Source organism: Cyprinodon tularosa, unplaced genomic scaffold (genome assembly GCF_016077235.1).
Source record: "Cyprinodon tularosa strain WSP-4 unplaced genomic scaffold, ASM1607723v1 ctg93, whole genome shotgun sequence".
In the NCBI taxonomy this organism is placed as follows: Eukaryota; Metazoa; Chordata; class Actinopteri; order Cyprinodontiformes; family Cyprinodontidae; genus Cyprinodon; species Cyprinodon tularosa.
In genome coordinates this window covers 1,453,933-1,473,446 of record NW_024039707.1, presented here as the reverse complement: position 1 = coordinate 1,473,446, position 19,514 = coordinate 1,453,933, and the positions used below count along the sequence as shown (strand labels likewise).

At 37.8% G+C, this 19,514-nt stretch overlaps 1 protein-coding gene across 5 annotated transcripts in view; it reads left to right on the top strand.

Moving 5' to 3' along the window:
• The window catches only part of LOC119776395 (nuclear factor 1 B-type-like), a 93,711-nt gene extending 75,309 nt beyond the window's left edge, over positions 1 to 18,402 (top strand). For 4 of the 5 annotated variants that reach the window (XM_038274787.1, XM_038274788.1, XM_038274785.1 and 1 more), the window contains exons 11-12: positions 4,821 to 4,909; positions 11,177 to 18,402. In XM_038274787.1, the coding sequence (XP_038130715.1) occupies positions 4,821 to 4,909; positions 11,177 to 11,309 (222 nt within the window). In that variant the 3' untranslated portion in view covers positions 11,310 to 18,402. The remainder of the gene's footprint in view (positions 1 to 4,820; positions 4,910 to 11,176) is intronic. The other variant, XM_038274789.1, reaches the window with a different exon arrangement.
• The last annotated feature ends 1,112 nt before the right edge of the window (positions 18,403 to 19,514 follow it).

Genomic DNA, 19,514 nt, shown 5'->3' with positions numbered 1-19,514 from the left:
TCTCCTGTCAAACCATTTTCCCTTTTGATACTGTAAAGATTTATACTTAAAAAAACATTGACTCATGAAATAGTGTGGCTCAGATTTAATAGCGAATGGGAGGAAAAGAAAAAATCCTATTTTTACTCCTTTCACTGAAATACACACAAAGGTGGAGGGTCACTGTCATTTTTCTTCATTCTGTTTCCTTCACACATTAGTTTAGACATTTCTTTAGACAACACACTCCTTTATTTACAAGCTCTTTACAGAAAGGTGGCGTCGTGTTACTGTAGGATGTCCTCGGACAGAAGTGGTATCCCTTTGTGTGTGTTTGTGTTAGAAGCGTTGCAGTTTTGTGGGGGGCTCTTTTTTTTCGCGACGGGAAAGAGAGACTGCTCCCCTCCAACGCGTCTTATTGAAAGAGCTGGTCCGAGGCCAAGGCTTTTCCAACCACAACTAATTGAATGCATCTGCACGCAGCTACATAATGATTGCTGGGTTTCTCTGCAGCTCGTATCTTTGGTAAAAATATCACAAAAACTGGCCTCTTGTTTTCTCACTGTCTGTCTCTTTCCATCTTCCTTTATCTCTCATGATTTTGAAAAATATCTGTATTTATTTAAGATCGGAAAAGATAAGGGGAGTTGTTAGTTTTGTCTGGTTCTGGAAGCTTTTATTTCACTTGGGAGCAGAGGGGGGAGGAGGAAAGGGAGGAATCACTTGGCAGATAACGTACAGTTTGTCTTCCACATTTTCTGGTAGCCGTGTTTTTTGTGGGCCATGAAGCGAGCTCCGAACACAGCCGTGATCTGAGTGCAGCTGCTGAATTTAGTCCAAAGACTTGCTCTCAGACTTGATAAAAGCCCATATTTTTAAAAGCGTGGATAAGCCAAGGTATATAAATATCTCCTCCAATGAAATACGGCAGTAGTTATTCAAGGCCCAACAGAAACGGTCATATCCTTAAAGGCAGTTTGGGAAATAATGGCTTTTACTCAAAAATGTAATGATTACAACTCTGCTGAAGATTATTAGACAACGTTTCTTGAGGTTTTTCCCAGTGACTCATCTTTGTCTCTGTTTTGGTCTAATTTAAAGGCCTGGACTTTGGCCTCCTAGAGACAAGAAAAAAAAAAAAAAGGAGACTCAATCAGAGCCAAGTCTCTCAAGACTAAACAGTTTCTCAAAATACTCCGTCATTGTCCTCATCTGGCAAGGGTTTGTTTATTGTGTTGAGTCCAGGAGGTTTTTGCACTTTGAGGTGATAAATTGTGAGCATTTGTTGGTAGCACTGGGCCTCGTCTGCTCTTTGTAGTAAAAGATTTGCACAGACATTAGATATCCTTTAGATTTGGAAATAAAATAAACTTAATGTAATAAAATAAAATAATATTATTATTAGCACCCGGCGAAGACATTCATACCCCTCAGACTTTAAAATTTTAAAAAGTATCTTTTCCATTTTACATAAATAATTAAGATAAAGTCCAGCATAGTGGAAGTGGAGGGAAAAAAATATTTTTATTTTATTTTAATATTTTCTGCGAAGAATCTTAAAAGTGTGACTTACAATTGAATTTTGGCCCCATGCATGTGAATAAAGGCATCAGGACGGCATGACGCTCCCTCCATTTTCCCCTTTCTGTTTTGTAGGTATTAGGTTCCTGTGCTGAACATAGCTCCATGAAATGTTCAGAAATTGGGGTGTTATTTTATCACCTTACCGCTATTTCAACTTCTCCTCGTCTGTCCCCGAGATATCCAGGGTGTTCTTCATTCTGCATGATACTACTGTGCGTTTTTAAACCTCTGAGGCCTTCATAGAGGAGCTCGATTTATACTGCGGTCAGATTATACAGAGGCGGGCCATGTTTACTCATTAGAACAAAGCTGTTCGTTTTGAATTTTATTCTGCGGTACTAAAACAATTAAAAAAAACAGAAGGTACAATAGAAAATTAGCAGATTTTGATTTGATTTTGTTGAAATTCATGGTTTATTATACATTTTCTGATTCATAATTATGTTTGTGGTTGTCTAAACTCTTAACCTCGTGTTAGAATTTATAAGCATATTAACTAACCCCACAAAAAAACAACAAAAACAAAACAACAACACACGCTCCCACACCTGCTCCATGAGTCCCAGGCAAGGAGCGTGTGAAAACCCCTCCATTCATCTCCCGCCTTGGTTAACCCCTCAAGGGAATGCCACCATGGAGCATTCCACAGGGAGAGATCTGTGATCAGATGTCATTTGGTATTATCTAAGGAAGGATCCTAATCCACAATCTGCCCGCATCTGTTTGCTAACGTTCCCCTGCTCCGTCCCCCCTTTTTTCTTCTTCTTCTTCTCCCCTGCTGCCCTGCACCGCCGCTCTGATGTGTTGGTGCCAGCGGACAGATGGCGAGCCCCTCGAGGAGCAGTGGGCACGGAGCATCTGGCTCTGCCTGCATGTCCTCCCCAAGCTTTTGTCAAGGCTGCCGAGTGCGAGAACGGGGGGGGTTCACGTTCCCAACCTCCCAAAAACAAAAAACACCCTTAATGGAGCAAGTTTTCATTGTTTTCTGATTGGTTTTCCCCAGCAGCTGTTGATTAAAGGGACACATTTAAAGGCACACTGCTACGGTTTTTTTTTTTGTTTGTTTTTTTTAGCATTTAGCTCTATAAAAGTCTGAAGATGTGGAGAAAATTCTCCCTGAATAAAATAAATAAACTATCCAGGTGCAAGTAGAAGGAGAGAAAAAAATAAGAGCACATTTCTTGACCGCTGCAAATGGCTCTGAATATTCAGCGTCTTTCTGATTAAATCTCTCTTAAGTGCCTCTGCGGAACGTCTGCCGCTGCACACAGAGTGCTAACGGTGCACTTTTTATCCCGATGCATTACTAAATGAATGTGTTGACCACAGGGCAAGGTTAGGTTGGTGTTTGGCAGGGATAGCTCTCAGCTGGATTGCAGACACGTGCGGCCGCATAATGCATGCGGAGGAGACGACGAGGGCCGTGCGTGTGGCTTTTATGTTGCAGTAATTTGTAATCTGTATGTAAGGTTGGTGTGTTTTGAAATGCAGGATGAAGAAAGAGTGGGAAGGGGGGGTTAGTGTGAGTCTGAGTGTGTGTGTGGTTTAACTTCATTGCACTGTGACCCTAAATCAATAAAAACAGTTAGCTAATGAAAAAATAAAGTCTGCATGCTGGAGGGCATGCGCACTCCTTCCTGAATTGAAGAGAGTACTTCACTGTAGTTATGGACCGCAGGATGCATGCATTGAACGTGTTACACGGCTTCAGCAGGTGGAAAATACAGCAACTGCTCACCGATGAAACACAGTGCCTTGCGAATCAAACCGTACACTTCTCCACTTTTTGTCACATTACAGCCACAAGCTTTGCTTTATCTTATCTATTTGGTAAACCAACACAAAACTGTGTAAAATTGTGAAAAGGAAAGCAATTCCTTTACAGCTTTCAAAATGGTTTCCAAAGGCAATAAAAAGAAAAAAACGTGGGATGGATTTACGTTTGGACTTTTTCACTCTGATATCATTACACAAAATCAAATGCAAGCAATTAATCTCAGGAGTGATCTAGTTACTAAACACATCTTTCTCTTAGTATAAATCCGGCTGTATTGCAAAGGCCTCAGGACAGAGAAAATTAGTAAGAGAAAACAAAACAGCATTGCGATGATCCCAAGAGGACAAAGATGTGGAGAAGTTTAAAGCTCATGTATAAAACAAGATCCCAAGGTTTGTAAATCTTACGGAGCACTGTTTAATCCCTCATATAAAGATGGAAGGAGTATGGCTTCATTTCAAACCATTTCAAACCAGAACACTTAAATCACAGGCTAGGCATGGAGAGCATTAATCAAAGAAAAAACAGCCACCCGGCGACAGTTATTGATCTACTCTACAATTCTCACTAGAGTGGCAAGAATAAGAGCCATTTGTGAAGGAATGTCATAAGAAATCCTGTTAAAAGTTGTGTTTTGGACTTGGCTAAAGTTATTGTTCCTGATCATTTTGGACTTAAACAGAAATAAATGGGTAGATGTAGTGGAAATATTACACCTGAACGCAACATACCTGCTGTGGAGCACATTGCCAGATATAGAAATAGTGATCTACTGTAGAAGACAGGGAATAAGAAAGATGGAGCAAAAAGCAGGACGGTCCTGGAACAAAATGCATTTGAGGAGTTATAAGGAGAGCCCAGTTTAGAGTCCAGAGTGAAATCCAATTCAAACCTATAATAGCTCTTCAGAACCGTTTCTCCCTATTAAAACTGGCCGAGCTTGAAAAAGTTTGCAAAGTGACACAAGAGACAGAAGTTGGTTGAAAAGTGAGAAAAGGTCCCTCTGAAAAGTATGGAGCTGCTAAATAAAAACTCACTCTTTAGAAAAAAGTTGAAATCCCAGCATAGTTACCTTTCAATTCACAATTGTGCACTACTTTGTGTTGGGCATTCATATTAAAAACACCAACCTCAAAATGTGGAACGGTTCAAATGGATTTGAATACTTTCATAGGGAGCTGTTTAAAGATGCCACTCACATCCTTTAACCAACTAATTTCATTATTTTAATCAACTTTTGCTTAACTTCCAGGTTAGCTGCTGCCACTAACTCTTAAATGCATGCTTTACTTTCTTCATGTCTGCTCTTAATTGACTCTAGTCCCTAAATCACTTAGTTATATAAAAAAAACATTCTATTCTTAAGTCCTGCCGTAGATGATCCTGCATGCTTTTTGTGTATACAGTGTTGAGTTGTAGTGTAATCTGAAGTGGAAGTTGTCTTGGCCTCGTGATCTGACCGCTAGGTTTCAATTGACAGCTGAGGAAGTGTGACTGGAGCGTGACTCAAAACGGCAGGCATTATGGCCCCAGTGCCACTGACGACACTTTGGGGATTACTTGGCAAAGGTAACCTTTTCGTTCTTTTCATCTGCCATCTCTCTTATATCTCACATATCACATGTATTTACACTTTTACCCTTTGGATTTAATGTGTGCTCTTTATTTTCTGACATTCACATATAAAATAACGTAGAAACAAAAGTGGTCATTCTGGTCAGGAGTTGTAGCTTCTATTAATGCTGCAATTACTGCATTCATTTCTTCGACTAAAAAATAGTTATCACCTTTATAATGTCTTTTATTTCCTCCTTTCTCCCTTTTTTGTTGTTCAAAGTCTTCCCTGCGATTATTAAATACCTGCTCCCTGTTGAGTCATGTTTAGTAATGCATTACTCAGGCTTTTATTGGTGATAAAGTATTTTAGTTTTTTTTTTTTTTTTTTAGATGACCATTTCAACCATAGCACATTGGAAACTCACCTGTATAAACTTTGCTCTAGTGAGTGAATGCAATCATTAAACATAAAAGATAGAAAGTACAGCGTGTTCCTTTTTGGAAACTACTTAATCATAGAACATGCAGTGCTTCAGGTTTGAGTTCAACTGGATATGAAGGCGCTGGAAGATCATTCCTATTGATGCATCAAAGCATACACTTACTGTAGGTGGACTGATACAGATTATATTGACATCAGTCTAAACAATTCCTAATATGTTTTGCTTTATTGTGCAATAAAAGCAGTTTGTTCTTCCTCATTTTACATGATAAAGATGATAAATGAATAATAAAAATAAAGATAACTTCATGCAGTGGCAGATACCAATACAAAAAAAAAAAAAAAAAGATGCTAATAACGTCTGACTGATGTGTGGGTCTACCTGTTATTAAGACTTCTGGTTAAAAAAAAAGAGGTAAAAAGCCTTGAAATGAGTCTCTGCAGTAGTATTATCTCTTCAACCTTTAATTTGCATGCATTTATTTTGCAGGTATAATGTCAAGAATTGTGTTTTTAACAAACTTGCACGCCATTCATCTGCATTCCCAATAATGCCTTTTAAATCAGGCATCCCCAAAGTCGGTCCTGGAGGGCCGCTGTCCTGCAGGTTTTAGAGGCTTCCCTGCTCCAGCACAGCTGAGTTTCATTGATGGCTGATTAACAGGCTTTTGTTGAACTGCAATCAGAATCAGCTGTGATCAGCCAAAAAAAAACCTTTAAAACCTGCTGGACAGCGGCCCTCGAGTACCGACCATGGGCATGCCTGCATTAAATAAACACAACTCAAGCTTTTTGAAATCCTTATTTACCTTTTTTAAAGTTTCTCCAACTTTCTCTAAACTTAAAAAAAAACATCTAAAGCCATGTGAATCTTGTTAGAGTGCCCACCATGATGGTATCTTGCAGTGAAGTAAAAATGTAACAATCCAGATCTTATGGCCAAATCATCAATAAAATGGTTCAGCAAACACAAAAAAGACAAAATTTTTTCATGGCGCCTCAGTCCACAGATCCTAATGCTGTAGAAAAAGTGTTCAGTGAACTAAGGAGAAGAGAACCTGAGAGAATCCAGGACTCTGGAGGCTCTGGAGGCAGGATCAAAGGTCCCTCTCCATAGATGCTCTGACTGTGTGAGATGTAACAGGAGAAGATTAAGTGCTGACCTATTGGCACATGTGGGCTGTAGATAGTATTAACAGCAGGGGTGCCAATAATTCTGCCACTGTTGATTTGGGGAAAAGTCATTATTTCTTATGTCTTTGGATATTTTTACCTCATGAGTAGCTGCACTTTAATTTATTTTTGAAAGCTTTTCACTCATTTATAATGGGGAGCACATTAAATGCAGCTGGTATTGAATTACCCTAACCTTTATTAGAACTTTTAATGAACATAATGATTCAATGAAGAACATGTTGATGTGTTTACCCAGCAAAATGCAAATATACTGCTTTAAAAAAATATGTTTTGATGTATATATTGCACGATAATTTAAATTCATTGTACATTTTTTAGGTTTTCCTAAAGATTCCTCCCTTAAAATAGTATTAGGTCATGATTGTAGCCCCGTGGGAACCATCTAGTCTTTGCTTAAACTTCACTCATGCTTTTTTATGTTTAACTTAAAGGTACGGATCGTCTCCTCCATCTTGTTTCCACTCTGTTTCTCTTTCTCGTCTCTTGAGGGGGTAAAGAAATCCTGAAACGTTTTCAGCATGGGAGAGCAGGCGAGCTGAGCTCAGCTTTTTCCTTATTCCTTCTACCTCTTTTCCCCCCTGGATATGCATACCTGTCTGTTTGTGTGTGTATTGGGGATGCTGTGTCGGGGAGTGTGTGTACAGGTCAGTTTGCAGTTGGTGAAGTTATAAACACAAATGCACTGCACAGACCCCCTCAAAAGGCCTCTTAATAGCTGGGTAGAGGTAACATAGTGAAATGCCTCCTCTCCTTTTTTTCCACTCTCCCTCCATGTGACTGTACAGTACAGTAATGAGCACAAATAAAGCAACTGGATTTAGCTTATTTTATTACAGGGACTAAATGATAATTCTATTATATTCCTCCCTCTGTTGGTGGATTATGTACGCCGGGCTGTTCAACCCATATAGCTGGAATCCATTGGATTTCCCTTTTATCTGCCTTGCCCTTTAAACTGAGCGCGTCTCCTCAGCACCGTAGCGTCCAAATTAAAAAAAGCCGGCAGACTTGCATGTTGCCATTGTGCAGGAAATGGGTCAGCAATCCATTAAGATGCCATTAGATAATCTAATTTACTGAGCTAATCCTTAAACGAAGCTCGCTGTACGGCCAGGCTGTGCTTTGCAGGAAGCAGATTCGGGGAAAGGTTCGTAGAGGTAGTAAGGCCTCCTTAAAGGTTACCTGAGTAAATGCAAACATGGGGGGTCAGGTTACTTTAGTGCAGGGAGATCATGCATAGAGGATAATTATTAAGAATTAGAGCTGTGTTAGTGCACTTTGATAATACAGTATGAGGGGGAGGAATTGCAATAAAAGTAAATGAAACTAAAGCAAACCCATTCAATCATTTTCTCAATGTCCTTTTATTCTATTGCTACACAGCATTTATTTTGGACTTTTTGCGACACACACCAATGAGACAAAGTGCATAACTGATGGAAATTGAAATAAAAAAACCTGAAAAGTGCGGTGTACATTTTGAAATGAGCCCTAACTGCATCGTGTAGCAGTTGGCTTTGGAAATTTAGTTGGTAAATAATGCGTTTTTGTGTTGTTATTTTAAATCTAGCTGTTTTTTTAAGGTGTTTTTTAGAGAACAGTTGTTAAAACTGGCAAGAAAAAAGCTTTTATTGGACAGAAAAAAACAAAACAACGTATCAAAAGTTGCCTGACACCATGTCAGGGACAGCAATATGTAGAGGAGGGTTCTCTGGTCGAACAAGACTATATGTTAACTTTCTAACGTGCAACATGCTACAAATGGAGTAAAAAAAACAAACACACTAAAACACACCCCGGGGGTCCCTACACAAAGCTATAAGTAGGGTTTTCTTCAGCTGGGACAGCATGACAGGGATTTAGTGGTGGAAGAACATCTGTAAGAAGCCACAAAGATTGGGGCAGAGGTTCCCCTTCCAGCAGGAGGACCCCAGAGATGCAACCTGACAGTCTGAACAAGTTTAATAATAACTTTTCTAAAGCGCTGTACAAGTGGTTCAGCTTTAGTCTACAGGATGCAGATACACCCTGACAGCCGTCGATTTTAATGAGATTAAAAACGATTTGCACACAAAGACCCACAAGTGCCCTTTTGTAGCTGTGTGGTCTCCCCCACCCCCTTTTAATGTAAGCCATTACATTAAAGGAGTTTCATAAGGAAAGAGAAGCAGAAAGAGCAGGAAGAGAGAAAGAGAGCTGCAGCCCTCTGGCTCGCTCAGTGCGCTCTTTGTTTGGCAAGGTAGGAAAAATATAATCCCTGGTTTCCTGTCCGATGATTTTTGGCAGGGCTGGAGGAGAGCGGGAAGGAGGGAGGGAAGAAAGCAGGAGTAGAAAGGTTGGTCAGAGAGGAGGAAAAAAAAAACTGTTTGAGGATTAGCCTTCAAGTCTTTTTATTTAACTCTTTGCAAGCTGGAATGTAACAGAACTCCTGTGAATTTATTTTATTTTTTTGTTTTGGACACAACTCCTGCTTTCGTCTTTCCAGCTTTTCATTGCTCGTTCAGGCAGCTGGTGTTTTCACGCCTTGGGGTGAATTAAATTTGCACTCTCTTTGTTTTATCCATAAGAACTGTGACTAGTGATTTATGTAAAACTCAGACTGGCTGAAGAGTCGCGTTCATGGGAGTCTCCGTCCTCCATCCTTAAATGTTTTATTCTTGAAACTCAGAATCTGCATCGCAGGTATAAGCACATAAGCAAGGGTGTTGCGTTGTTATACACCGAGGTCTGTGAGGAAGAAAAGGATAGTGAAGGGGATGAGGAGGAGAAGGGGGGGAGGCTAATTATCTGACATCTACGCAGCGCTGCACCCCTCAGGAACAACATGCTGCTTGTTCCCGTTTGCGTTTTCAGTTAGCACCGTTGCTCCGCCGGAACAATCACCGTGTTGTTTTGCCATTAGCGTGAGATGAATAGGGATGGGACAGCTTTGTGTGAGGACCCCCACTCTTTTTTTTCTTACCCCCTCCTCTTCTATGCAGTGACGTGGGCCCTGCATCACGGCCCTCTCACATGATCTCCAATCAACCCAGCAGACACCAGTTGTGTCATCTCTAGGCATGTGCTGGTATATGATTCTCACAGTATTGGTCTAAGTAGACCTATAGACAAGGGATACATTACTACGTTTGGTTTCTGTGAATAAGAAGTGAAGAGATTTCAAGAACCATTTGATCAAAACTCAAAAAATTTTGGCTAAATTAAGGTGGTTGTAGTGCTGACAAGTCTAAAATTTTCTCTTTTTTTATGTTTTAACATTTGGTTGAACAATCTAACGAGATTGGTGAATGCATTCTTTATTTTTAGTCTGATAAATAAAATTGAAACCATTTTGTAGCCTAAAAAAGCAAGGTCAGAACCAAACGCAACCATCTGTGCCTTAAAATAAACACCATAAACAATCATCACTGTTAAACATGGTGGTTGCAGCGTCATCCTGTGGGGATTGATTTTCTTCTTCAGGAAAGGGGAAGCTAGTTGAAGGTGAATGGATGTAATATGGAAAACAAATATACTAACTAGCTGATGCAAGCCAGCCAACGGTTAGGCTAAAGCCTGCCGTTTGTTAAGAGTTTAGAATAACTTCCTTTAACAGATCAGTTTTTTGGTCCAGATCAATCATAATAGCTAATGTTGCTTTCTGAGCAAATACATTCCCAGCCTCTGATCCATAAATTAAGAAATATGTGAAAAGATTTAGGCAAATTTAGTAATTTTACTTGCCGTCATCGTGCTAACTTTGAAGTAACTGCCATTCCTACCAAATTGATTGCCACAAATAATTGTGGCTATATTGACAACATAACACCGGTCTTTGTCACATTATTACCATAAAGGATTTTCTTTCATACAATAACTGTTGGCTACTATATTTAAATTATAATGGGTTCGCATTTTTTATGGAAATGCAACATGAAGCATAGATGGTGTGTTAATTAATTATTCATTTTATTAATAATATTGCCATCGCAAGATGTTCTAATAATGTTCAAGCATAGCAGCAATTTCTTCCATGTTTTTTCTGCTTGGCTTATGAAATGCGCTTTTTTTATGCACAACATAAAAGATGTATGTATGTAGCGGCAGATGGCCGCTCACACTGAGCCTGGTTCTGCTGGAGGTTTCTTCCTGTTAAAAGGAGTTTTTCCTCTCCACTGTCGCTACAAGCATGCTTAGTGTGAGCGATCGGATTTGAGTCAATGAGTCGATGTAATCAACTGGTTTTCCTTAGATAGAAAACATTGAATCAATTTGACTGTATGATCTGGTTGAATTGTAAAGTGCCTTGAGACATCATGTGTTGTGAATTGGCGCTATAGAAATAAACTGAATTGAATTGAAATTGAATTATTTTGGAAATGTCGTTCGGCTGACTGGCAGTGTACACAGAAAGGTGAGGATAGGTGCAGCTCTACTTTATTTCAATTACTCCAAGGTTTTCAGTGGAAATTATTAAAAAGACTTGAAGGAGGTGGATGATTAACCAATGCTACTTGAAACCCTGTTTCTGGCCCATTTGTTCTCATCTTTGTCTTTTTTTTTTTAACAAATCTTGATTTCTGCTATTAACAATAATTAGATAGATCTGTAATAATAAGCTCCTTAACATTTCTGCCCATATGTTTTTTTTGTGTTTTCAGTCCTGGTACCTGGGCGAGCTTAGTTCCATTCCAAGTGTCGAACGGGACTCCGATTCTGCCAACAAATGTCCACCAGAACTACAGCATAAACATCATTGGTGAACCGCTGGTCCCTGCTGAGAGCGGGAACTGAGCAGGCAGAGCGCTGGACCCACCTCCTCCCTTACCCAGGGTGGAAGAGTGGTGGAGAGCTAGCACTACAGGTGTCTGCAGCCATGGATGAAACCAGCAAAGCAGCAGGCGCTGCATAAACCCCTCCTCCTCATCCCATCTCCTTTTCTTCAGCCTCCTACTCCCAGTCTCGCCTCCTCCATCTTCTCGCTCCCACTCCTCATCCTCCTGATGATGATGGACAATGGCCCTGAAGTGAAGATGATGAGTGGGACGGCTCAGAGGAAGGAAGAAAAGCTTCAGGTCTGATGTCTTCTCGCACACATCCACCAACCCACCCACCAATCAGTTGTTGCGTTTGCAGGACTTTGTTCAATCCATCTGAATACTGTGATGTATAGATGCCTTAATGTTTAATTGCATGACACTCTAGACTCTTTAGCCGTAATTCCTACTTATTGTTCTACGTCAGAGGAAGGTGAAAACCATTTTGAACGGCCCACGCCGCATGCACGCTCAGTCGAAGGGGTTCTGCAGACAAATACCTGCCTGGTGGATGGCTCAGAGACTGAACGGATGAACGATTCACTGTGTACACCGTAGGAACAAAAACATGAAAAAAAATTGTGAATTCAGAGTGTTTTTTTTTCTTCTTCCGTTTGATTTCAGTTTACTGTGATATGACTTTGTTTTTAAGGAAAAAAAATGTGTTGACTTTCTCTTTTCTGCTACTTATTTCAAGAACTAATGTAAACACTATGGAGAGAGTTAAAAACTCTCAATGCAGTTTTTGAAAAAAACAAAACACTAAATGCTTACAGTTTGAGATTTGACCCCTCCTTGTGAAAAAAAAGATGACTAGCAAGTCAGTTTCAAAAGGAATGTAATAATAAGAGGATGAGGAAAAAAAAGAAGAAAATTTGCGACAGAGGCAAGTGCAATTGAATTGTTTTTTTGAAGGGAAGCTATCAGTCTGACTGCCCTAAGACTCTAAAGGAAGGGGGATAGTTATTAAATGTTTAACAATTTGATTTCAGTCACATATCCATCTCTTCGCATGAGTAAAAAGCGTGAAAGGCAGTTTGAAGGCAAGCGTAAAGCTACCTGAGCAGCAGAAAAAAAAAAAAAAAAACAGCACTTAATCTGATCTGAGCACTTCCCATCTTGATGGGCATTTATTTTTTCTTAATCAATCTAAAACAAGTCAAAAAAAGAACACGCACAGAGTGTGCGGAAAAGAGGCATTTAGTTTCAATTAAAAAGCATTTGGCCATCAGCTTATAAAGCTTATGTGTACAGTTATTATCCATGCAAATGTACTGTAATCTTCATGGATAAAGCTACAGCTTGTGCAAGGTATACTCTAAAGTGAAAGAGGCTAAAAACTGAAATTATGAATCCAGGTGGCATATCCCCGAAATCAAGATCTCTGCATGGCAATCCCACAGCTGTGTCCCCTCCAGTCCAGACACATGAAACCCCCATACACATGCACACACACACACACACACACACGAGAAAAGAAAAATCTCTCCAATACTCCTAATTTTGCACGAAGACCTATAGTCCACATTACGTGCCTTGCCTTTGAATATAGAGACATCACTACAGTTGTTTTTGCTGCATTTATCATTATAGAGAGAGAAAAAGAAAATTAAAATTTTTATGATAAGAATTGTTTTGTACTTTGAATGAAACTGTTGATTTTTAACTTCATGTACTACTCTATCTCACAGTTACATTGCATATCAAGGCTGTGTATAGTTGCCGTTTTTCAGTTTGTAATCTACCAGCATTTTTTTGCAGTATTTTTGTGGTTTTTTTCCGAATAACCTTTCATCCTTTGTTTTCTTCCATTTTCAATGCTCATTTCATTCATCTTCTCGTTACTATTGTGGAGGGTGGAATTCAGAAATATGAAAATTATGCAATACCAAGTTTTGCCTATGTAGGTAGTGCTTATAGATGTGTCAATTATTAGAGGCTAGTTTGGAGATAGAAAATATGGTAATGCATTTATTTTGTTGATATTGTCCGTCGCTGTTGCTGTTGATGATGTTGTTGTTGTTGTGGGTGATTTCCCTTTCTTTTTTTTTCTTTCTTTTTTAATTGACCAAAGTGGGGACTGCTTTCTATGCAGTGTAAGGCAAGGTCAGATTTTTTTTCTTTTCTTCCAGCATTTACCGAATGACAGTGAGACATTTTCTGTGTGATATATTTTTCTTTTTTGGAAAAGGGTGAAGATTTTCTAGATGTATAACAAAATTTAAATGCATCATTTAGGTCTTATTACGGCTGCAAAGTCACTATTTAGTCTACTGTGAGCAAGCATGACTCCGTTACCCTAATCAAGGTTTTTAAGTTATCTTTAAAAAAAAAAAAACAAAATCAGTAAAATTGTTTTAAAGGTTTAAGTTTTTTTTTTTTTTTAACAATAAACATAGAAGTCAGCAGTTTATCTCCTGGTGTAAGAAGTGAAGAAAGGCACGGCACTACTAGCTAAATATGAATAACATAGTCACAAAATGGTAACTGATGTCGAACCTTGTGACTTTTATTAAATTTAAACCTTGAAGCAAGAAATAACGAGTGATTAACCAGCTAATATTAGCTTTTAATACTTCAAGTTTGGTTTTAAGAAGAACAAACTGAAAAAAAAAAAGAATTATCAGTAATATTCTGTCCGTTAAACACTTAACAATGGATATAACTACCACTAAAATTAGAAGGTACTTTCTCTGAATTATTACTTCAGTTTATTATGTAGAAAAATAATGCAAAATAGATTTGTAGCCAGTTAGATAAAGGCTGCAACTTTTTCTATTGTATATGAGGAGGAGAAAGTCAGCTTTTAAATATAAAAATATTTGGACAGTCATTTAAAAGAACATTTAGCGTGCAAATTTATCTTATAATTCTAGTCTTTTTTTTTCTTTTTTACACTATAATTGGAAAGCTAATAGCAGTCACTCATCATTTTTATACAGAAAGACATTATAAAATGTTCTCTATTACAGTTATTTACTTGTGAACTACATTTTTATCAGTATTTCTAAATTTTCCTCAAATTTAAATTTTTTTTTTTTTTACTAAACTCATTGCCAGCCCAAACCTAATCATGACTCTCTCTCTCAAGTATACACCTGGGGTGTTAGCATGTTACCTATGAAAAGGAGCTCATTATATTTCACAGGAGAGACGGCTTGACTTGAGCGCGACAATCATTTAAGGAGACCATTTTTATTCCTGTAGATAACCGGGCAGACTTAGATCCCAGAGGGCTTCGGCCCCACGCCCTCTGTGTTTTTTTTCTTATTTTGGGAGACGCCAGCCGCACGCAATTTCCGGAAAGATGCCTTAACGAACACATCAGTAAAGTGGCCTGTGACCTGCGCAACAATCACACACCGACTAATGCTAGTGAGACCTGTCCAAATCAGTTCCAGACAGGCTCAGGCAAGCCTTTAGAGAGTATTTTATACCTAGTAGATTTGTATAAATGTATATAAATGATGTGCACACATACTCCCCTTGCAGAACCAGTAAAAGTGTGTTAATACAATTATCGGATTAGAAAAGAATGTTGTTATAATTGCCGACTTAGTAAAATCCATTAGATAAGAAAATATTTATAGCACTTAAATATAGCACATAGGCAATCATCTTCTCCCCAGTGCAGTGTTCAGAAGTCTCAATCTAATTCTCAGGCATATTACAGGGCATTATATATATATCAATCATACCATCGTTAATGTAGAAATTAGAGTTTTTCTCTTAGAGAAACAGCACCTCTTTTGCACTCTTTCCCTACAATCGTGAAAGAAATATTCCCTTTTTCGGAGGGGGGGTGGGTTTCCCCAAGCTCCCTCCAGTGTCAGCAGTTGCAAAATGATCCTCAAGTCAAGCTCAAGCTCTTCGTCTTCACCCCGATTTGTTGCATAGGCGAAAAAATTATTTTATTTTTTACAAAGTCTCCGTGTACGCTGTTCTGTCTTGTTTGTTTTTATTTACAAAAAAAAAAAAAGTGCTTTGCAGCCTTCAGCCATCAGTGACCCACTGAAGTGCATTGTCCCCAAGTGTGATTGTTTGTGTGCTGTGTGTGTGTGAGCCGGGAAACCTGTCAGTGTTCAGTAAAAATGGGAGACTGTACATAAAGGGAAATATCCTGATCATGTTGCAAGCTGTAGTCCAGTGGGGTTAAACTCTGCTTTTGCAGCTGAAGTGTGCATGCAATTGGACGTTGTGCGATTGACTGCTTCTGACATTACAGAACAAGAGAAGATGAGGGTGTTTTTGGTAAAAAAAACAACAAAAAAAATTCTTTAAAGATCCTGCCATTGGACAGGTGTTTGTACACTGTAAACTTTGTGGGGAGATCTTCTCTGAAGGTCTTGTTTGTAAATCTTCATTTCTGGGGGGAAAAAACAAGTCAATTCCATTTTAGGAAAATAAATAATTAGTATTTTAGTTTTTTTTATTTTATTTTAGATGCTGGATTTGAGTTAGAACTCTCCAGATTACCCCAAATAGCAAACTCTAAAAGTGTTTTCATCATGTTTGAATTCCTGTATGTAAAAAAAAAAAAACAAAAAAACAAAAAAAAGAATAAATGTGGTGGGTTTGGAGAGGTGGGAGATCCGAAAGAATAAAGAACAACAATGAAGGTTTTTTTTTATTATTATTATTGCCGTTATTAATGTTATTATTTCTCATTATTCCTAGTGCTTAGATATTACGATTTTTTGCGGGAAAAAACTCCTTGAATATTTGAATTGTAAGTTCATTAGCGTGGCCATAGTAAGTGTGATGTGATGTTTCTCAGAAATAGTCATTTGTTTCTTTCCTCCATCCTGTCTTTTTATTTCTCAGTTTAGTTAACTTTGTTTTTTTTCTTCTCAATATTAATGTAAATTCTTGTCCAACAAGCTAGTGGTGTGAATATTCATTGTAGCAGCTGGAAGGTGATGCCACAGAAACCAGTAAAAAGCGAACCAAAAAAAAAAAAGAAGAAAATGCTAGCAGCTGGTCATTTCATCCCTTTTGCCATTTTGGTTGTTTTGAACCTTAGTTTAATGGGGAAAAATCTCAAGAACATAAAGTGTCAGTTTCTTTTCACCTAACACCTTTTTAGTTTTATACCCATATAAAGTTAATCAAAAGCCTGAGCCAGTGATATAGCAAACTAGTTAAAGTTAAAAGCAGAGACACACACGGTAAACTCTCAGGGATTAGTAATCTAACCCTTGGCAGTTTAAACCACATGACTTCAAAGTGAAAAATATGGCGTTATTTTAATTTATGTATTGATAAGCAGCTCTCAGTCAGAGTAAGTGCAAAAATATTATTGCGAATTTAGCAGTTATTCCCCCCCATTTTCAAGACTATTCCTCTGTGTTTAAAATGTTTAGTTTACAGGTATTAAATGGTGGCAAGAAGGAACACAATTGTGATGTATGTGAAAAAATAAGGGTATAAAGTGTGAAACTGACATACATTTTTTTATTTTTCGGAGATTCATTGTTGAAAATAAAAAAACCAGAACATCCAGTTGTAGTTGGCTACAAAAGGACCAAAACTGCAAAAGTAGGAGTTAAAATGCCAGTGCTCTAATTTAATCTAATTGGCCAATTTGTTGTTGAATGAAATAGATCTTCCTTATGAGAAACTTCTAAAAGATCGCCATTTCCACAGCTTACATGTTGCACTTTTCAGATGCTTGATGTAGTATAGTGAAACTCTCCTTTTATGCTACAAACTTTATTCAGATTAAAGGTGCTTCACTTTGAGGGTACTTTTCTTTTCCAGCTGACATCTTTTTTTTTTTTAGGTTAAATGTCAAAAATGTATTGAAACTTTATAAATTTGTAAACAGTGTTCAATCTATCTGCAGCATCATGTCTCTATTGTTATTTTTGATTTTTTTTTTTTTTCAAAGTATTTCTACTCATAATAGAGGAACAGGGCAACCATATGCAAGGAGGACCTGTGGCACTCATGCAATATCTGTGGTTTTATTTTGTTTTATATCGTGAGTTCTGAAGGGACTGGGAGGCGTGCAGGCATAAGGTAAACTTCACTTTCATCCCACTCAAGCAATACACATCTTCCATATTCTTTGGCTAGCTGCTAGTCAATCAACGTCAGGTTATAAAGCAAACAGGAAAACCAGCATTTGTACATGATGCAACTCTCACCAAACAGACGAGAAGATAGTGATGCATTGCCTGTTTGGAGCTGTGTCCGTTGTACATAATGGTAGAATGTGATAGACTTACTTTGCGTCACCCAGAGGATAACGTGGCGCTAACGCATCTGGAAATGTGCTTCTCCTTACATACCCTTATGGATTTTGTTTTTGCTTCGTGATGTATACATATTTGAATTATGCCAGCACACATGTCCACTTCAAACTTGTTTGGAATTTTTAAAATGATTGTTCTTTTCTGAGAATCGGAGCAAAGAGAGTCAGTGCTTCATAATGTGCAGTGAAAGGATGAAGTAATATATTTTCTTTCCTCTGCAGAGCTCTTTTGTTTTTTTGTTTTTTTTATGGAAGGTGGGTAACTGGGGTCTTGTGGCACTTTCTCTTCACTCTGCACACATTTCACTCTGAGGAACTATGTTGGATTTGTACGTAATGAACAACAACAACACCACCAACAAAACAGTATGTAAGCAGTCTCCAGTAGTGATCGTAGTTACACTGCAAGTGTGTTCAAGGTCTATGTATGTATCTGAATGTATGTTTTAGAGGATTTTTTGGAAACCTGTATTTTTTTTTTTTTTATTTGATCTTTTTAATTTACAGTTTAGGAGCCACAGGTGTCCATTGTGAACTGTATAGCGAAGGCCTTGATATCCCTTCTTTTTATTGATTTTTAGTAATGCGAAGCATTTAGGCAATGCCTTCAAGCTGGTTACATTTGATGCAGGGGCTGAAATTGCCACAAGATTAAAATCAGTGTAAATAAAGGCTCAACTTTTTGTGATTGTTACTGTTATATCCAGCCTATACTGCTAGCAGCTGTTTTTACTGCAGTCAATTACTGGAAGTGGATATATTTCCTATGCAAAACTGTTTAAACAATAAAATGAGCTATGCTACAAAAATGACTTCATAATTATGATTCTTTCTTGTTTTTTTTTTTCTAAAATTTTACATAAAAACTGGGTTATTTCTGATGCTATATTTTTGAACTGGATGCAGGCTGAAGGAGTATTATTAATGCCTTTTTTTTTTTATTTTCTATGCAGATGATAATTCAACTATTTGCAAATTAACATTCAGTATTTTCTTTAAATTGTACCACAAAAAATTTCTTTTTAAGTTTGCAAGAAAATGTTTGTTTTCCACTTCAGTAATAGGTACTCTATATGCAGAAAACAACAATTGGAATGATCGAAAGGTAAAATCACAAAAGTCAGATACAGTTTAGATCAGATAGAAAAAAATGCAGAGTTCTTGCAAAGCACCAGAGGTGTCAAGTAACGAAGTACAAATACTTCATTTAGGTATCTATACTTTACTCCATTACTTGTTTTTCTTCCTACTTCTGACTTCTACTCATTACATTTTCACATTAATATCTGTACTTTCTATTCCTTACATAAACAAATCTTGAATTCGGTTTAATGTTTCTAAATATTTCTTTCACATCATGTGTGCCATCCTATGCAGATCATTGGCGCCATCCACATCTAGTGAAAACCACTGTGATTGGATGAGTCATATAGGGCAAACACTCATTGGTTAGCTAAAGAAAATCATCAGAAGCAAGCAGGTGTTCTTCAAACTGCAAATGTGAATTTACTATGCCATGCTACAATGTGGGATTCAGAAAAAGATGTTGAAATGTCTGAAAGGTCGGACACAGGCGAGAGCGTATTGGGAGATGAAGACGAAGACCTCCCTCATTCTTGGCCCTATCTTAAAGAATTTTTCAAAATGGTCAAAATTTGAGCTTTCAATTCATATAGTTTCATCTGGCTGTTTTTTTTTTTTTTTAAAGGTTAGTTTATACTTTTATACTTTAAGTAGTTTGTGAAGTACATACTTTTCAACTTTAACTTGAGGAAAGAGGTCAAGTTGATACTTCAACTTCTACCAGATTGTTTTTAAACTGCAATATCTATACTTCTACTTAAGTAACAAATGTGTGTACTTTTGACTCCACTGCAAAGCACTAAAAAGTATAAAAAGTGTGTGCATGTTCAGATTTTTTGTCCC